The sequence below is a fragment of the Malurus melanocephalus genome, unplaced genomic scaffold (assembly GCF_030028575.1).
Source record: "Malurus melanocephalus ecotype Western Australia unplaced genomic scaffold, MMel_1.1 scaffold_1816, whole genome shotgun sequence".
NCBI classification, from domain to species: Eukaryota; Metazoa; Chordata; class Aves; order Passeriformes; family Maluridae; genus Malurus; species Malurus melanocephalus.
The window spans coordinates 13726-16376 of NW_026625048.1; the positions used below are offsets into that span (position 1 = coordinate 13726).

A 2651-nucleotide genomic window follows, 5' to 3' on the forward strand; every position below is an offset into this window, starting at 1 on the left:
ACCGGGTGGCTCCAGGGTGGCTCCGGGCAGCACCGGGGTGGTTTCACCGGGCACCAGCACCAGTGAGAGGGTGCTGGGGGGTCGCGGGGCTGGATTCGGGGATGGGCTCCCTGTCCTGGCGGGACCCAGGGTGGGCTGAGCCCCCTCCCCRCTGCGCAGGGCTCGGCTGAGTCCTACACCAGCCGCCCCTCGGACTCGGATGTGTCGCTGGAGGAGGACCGGGAGGCGCTGCGCAAGGAGGCCGAGCGCCAGGCCATGGCCCAGCTGGAGAAAGCCAAGGTGGGACAGCTGGGATGGAGCCCCCCGTGCCTGCCCTGCCGCCCCCTGGTACCCCCCRCCCCACACGGGGACCCCTCCCCATCCCTGCCGTGTCCCGGGGTGGCACTGGAAGGGTAATGGGGTGTACTGGGCGGAACTGGGAGCCTGGGTTGTCACCCTGGCCGAGTGTCCGTCACACTGTGATGGGCAATTAGCTAATGAGCCGCTCATTGTGGCCACTCCCCAGCCGTGGCTCCGAAGGTTGGTGACACCACTGCCTGGGCGGGACGGGGGTGAGGGAGTGGGATCTCCCTGTTTTGGGGTGGAAATTCCCTGTTTTGGGGTGATTGGGGGTGGGATCTCCCCATTCTGGGATGGCAGGGAGTGGGATCTCCCCGATTTGGTATGATAGGTGTTGGGATCTCCCCATTTTGGGGTGGCAGGGGTTGGAATCTCCCCGATTTGGTGTCATATGGGTTGAGATCTCCCTGTTTTGGGGTGATTAGGGCTGGGATCTCTCCGTTTTGGAGCAATAGGGGTTGGGATCTCCCCGATTTGGGGTGATAGGGGATAGGGTGATAGGTTGGGTGGCAGGGAGTGGGATCTCCCCGATTTGGGGTGATGGGTGTTGAGATCTCCCCATTTTGGGGTGGCAGGGGTTGGAATCTCCTTGTTTTGGAGCGATAGGGGTTGGGATCTCCCCGTTTTGCTGTGATTAGGGGTGGGATCTCCCCATTTGGGTGTGATAGAAGTTGGGATCTCCCCGTTTTGCTGTGATTAGGGGGTGGAATCTCCCCGTTTTGCTGTGATTAGGGGTTGGGATCTCCCCGTTTTGGGGCGGGGGGAGATGCCAACCCCTCTCCCTTCAACAGACCAAGCCGGTGGCGTTCGCCGTGCGCACCAACGTGGGCTACAACCCCTCGGCCACCGACGACGTGCCGGTGCAGGGCATGGCCATCTGCTTCGAGCCCAAGGACTTCCTGCACATCAAGGAGGTGGGAGCGGGCTGGGGGCRCGGGGGGCGGCTCTCGGTGGGTCTGGGGGGGTTTTAAGGCGTTTTTTCCCCCCTCTCCACGGAGCAGAAGTACAACAACGACTGGTGGATCGGGCGGCTGGTGAAGGAGGGCTGCGAGGTGGGCTTCATCCCCAGCCCCGTCAAGCTGGAGAACATGCGGCTGCTGCAGGAGCAGAAGATGAGGCAGAGCCGCCTGAGCTCGAGGTGGGGCTCAGCCCTGAACCCCCCTTAGCTCTCTTCAAACCCTCCTTTTCCCCGATCTCCCACCCTCACCCTTCTCTCGGTGCTTCTCCCACGCAGCAAATCGGGTGACAACTCCAGCTCCAGCCTGGGCGATGTGGTGACAGGGACGCGCCGCCCCACGCCCCCGGCCAGCGGTAAGAGTGTCCCGGGTCCCCAAAACCCTCAGCTCCAACCTGGGGGTCCCTCCCCCACCTCCTCCATCCCCTCCACCCCAGCCGCAGGCAGGGTGACCCCTCTTTCCCCCCGGGACCCCTCCCCTCTGCCCTTCTGCTTCTCCCCCTCCCATCCCACCCTTCCCAGCTCCCCCATCTCCATTTTTTTCCCCCCATTCTTCCATCGCCATTACCGCTCTTCTTCTCTCCCTGCCGTCTCGCGGCTCCGGCCGTCCCCAGGTGGCCTGGAGGTGCCTAGCTTTGCCTTTGACCCCGATGAGTTAGAGGAGGAGGAGGCCATGGACAGCCAGCGCTCCCCTAAGAGTAGCGTGAGCAGTGTCACCACCCCCCCCGCCCACAACAAGCGCATCCCCTTCTTTAGGAAGGTAACGGCCCCCGCCGGCCCCCGCCTCTCGCCTGCTGCACCCGCTGCCTGCCCTAACACTGCCGGGGGGCTGGGGGCACCCACGGGGGCTGGGGCCACCCAAACGGGGCTGGGGGCCACCCAAACGGGGCTGGGGGCCACCCAAAGGGGGCTGGGGGACACGCACGACCCCGGTGCTGCAGCATGGGGTGAGCGCTGCGCCCGCAGGGTCAGTGCGGGGCTGACCCCACCTGTTGGAAATGGGATGGATCAGTCCGTGGATGCATCCCCCTGTGGACCATGGGATGGATCAGTCCGTGGATGCATCCCCCTGTGGGCCATGGGATGGATCAGTCCATGGTTGACCCCCCCTGTGGGCCATGGGATGGATCAGTCCGTGGCTGTGTCCCCCCCCCCCCATTGTTAATGGAATGGATCAGTCTGTGACTGTTCCCCCTGTGGTCCATGGGATGGATCAGTCCATGGCTGACCCCTCCCACTGTCAATGGGATGGATCAGTCCGTGGATGCATCCCCCTTTTGGCAATGGGATGGATCAGTCCGTGGATGCATCCCCCTGTGGGCCATGGGATGGATCAGTCCTTGACTGTGTCCCCCTC

The 2651-nt window shown here is 64.2% G+C and overlaps 1 protein-coding gene across 4 annotated transcripts in view; it reads left to right on the forward strand.

Annotated features, from left to right (window-relative positions):
* Positions 1-2651, forward strand: part of CACNB1 (calcium voltage-gated channel auxiliary subunit beta 1) — an 8817-nt gene that overhangs the window by 3593 nt on the left and 2573 nt on the right. For 2 of the 4 annotated variants that reach the window (XM_057388346.1, XM_057388344.1), the window contains exons 3-6: positions 160-279; positions 1131-1253; positions 1341-1477; positions 1574-2054. In XM_057388346.1, coding sequence (XP_057244329.1) covers positions 160-279; positions 1131-1253; positions 1341-1477; positions 1574-2054 — 861 coding nt within the window. The remainder of the gene's footprint in view (positions 1-159; positions 280-1130; positions 1254-1340; positions 1478-1573; positions 2055-2651) is intronic. The other 2 variants (XM_057388347.1, XM_057388345.1) reach the window with 2 other exon arrangements.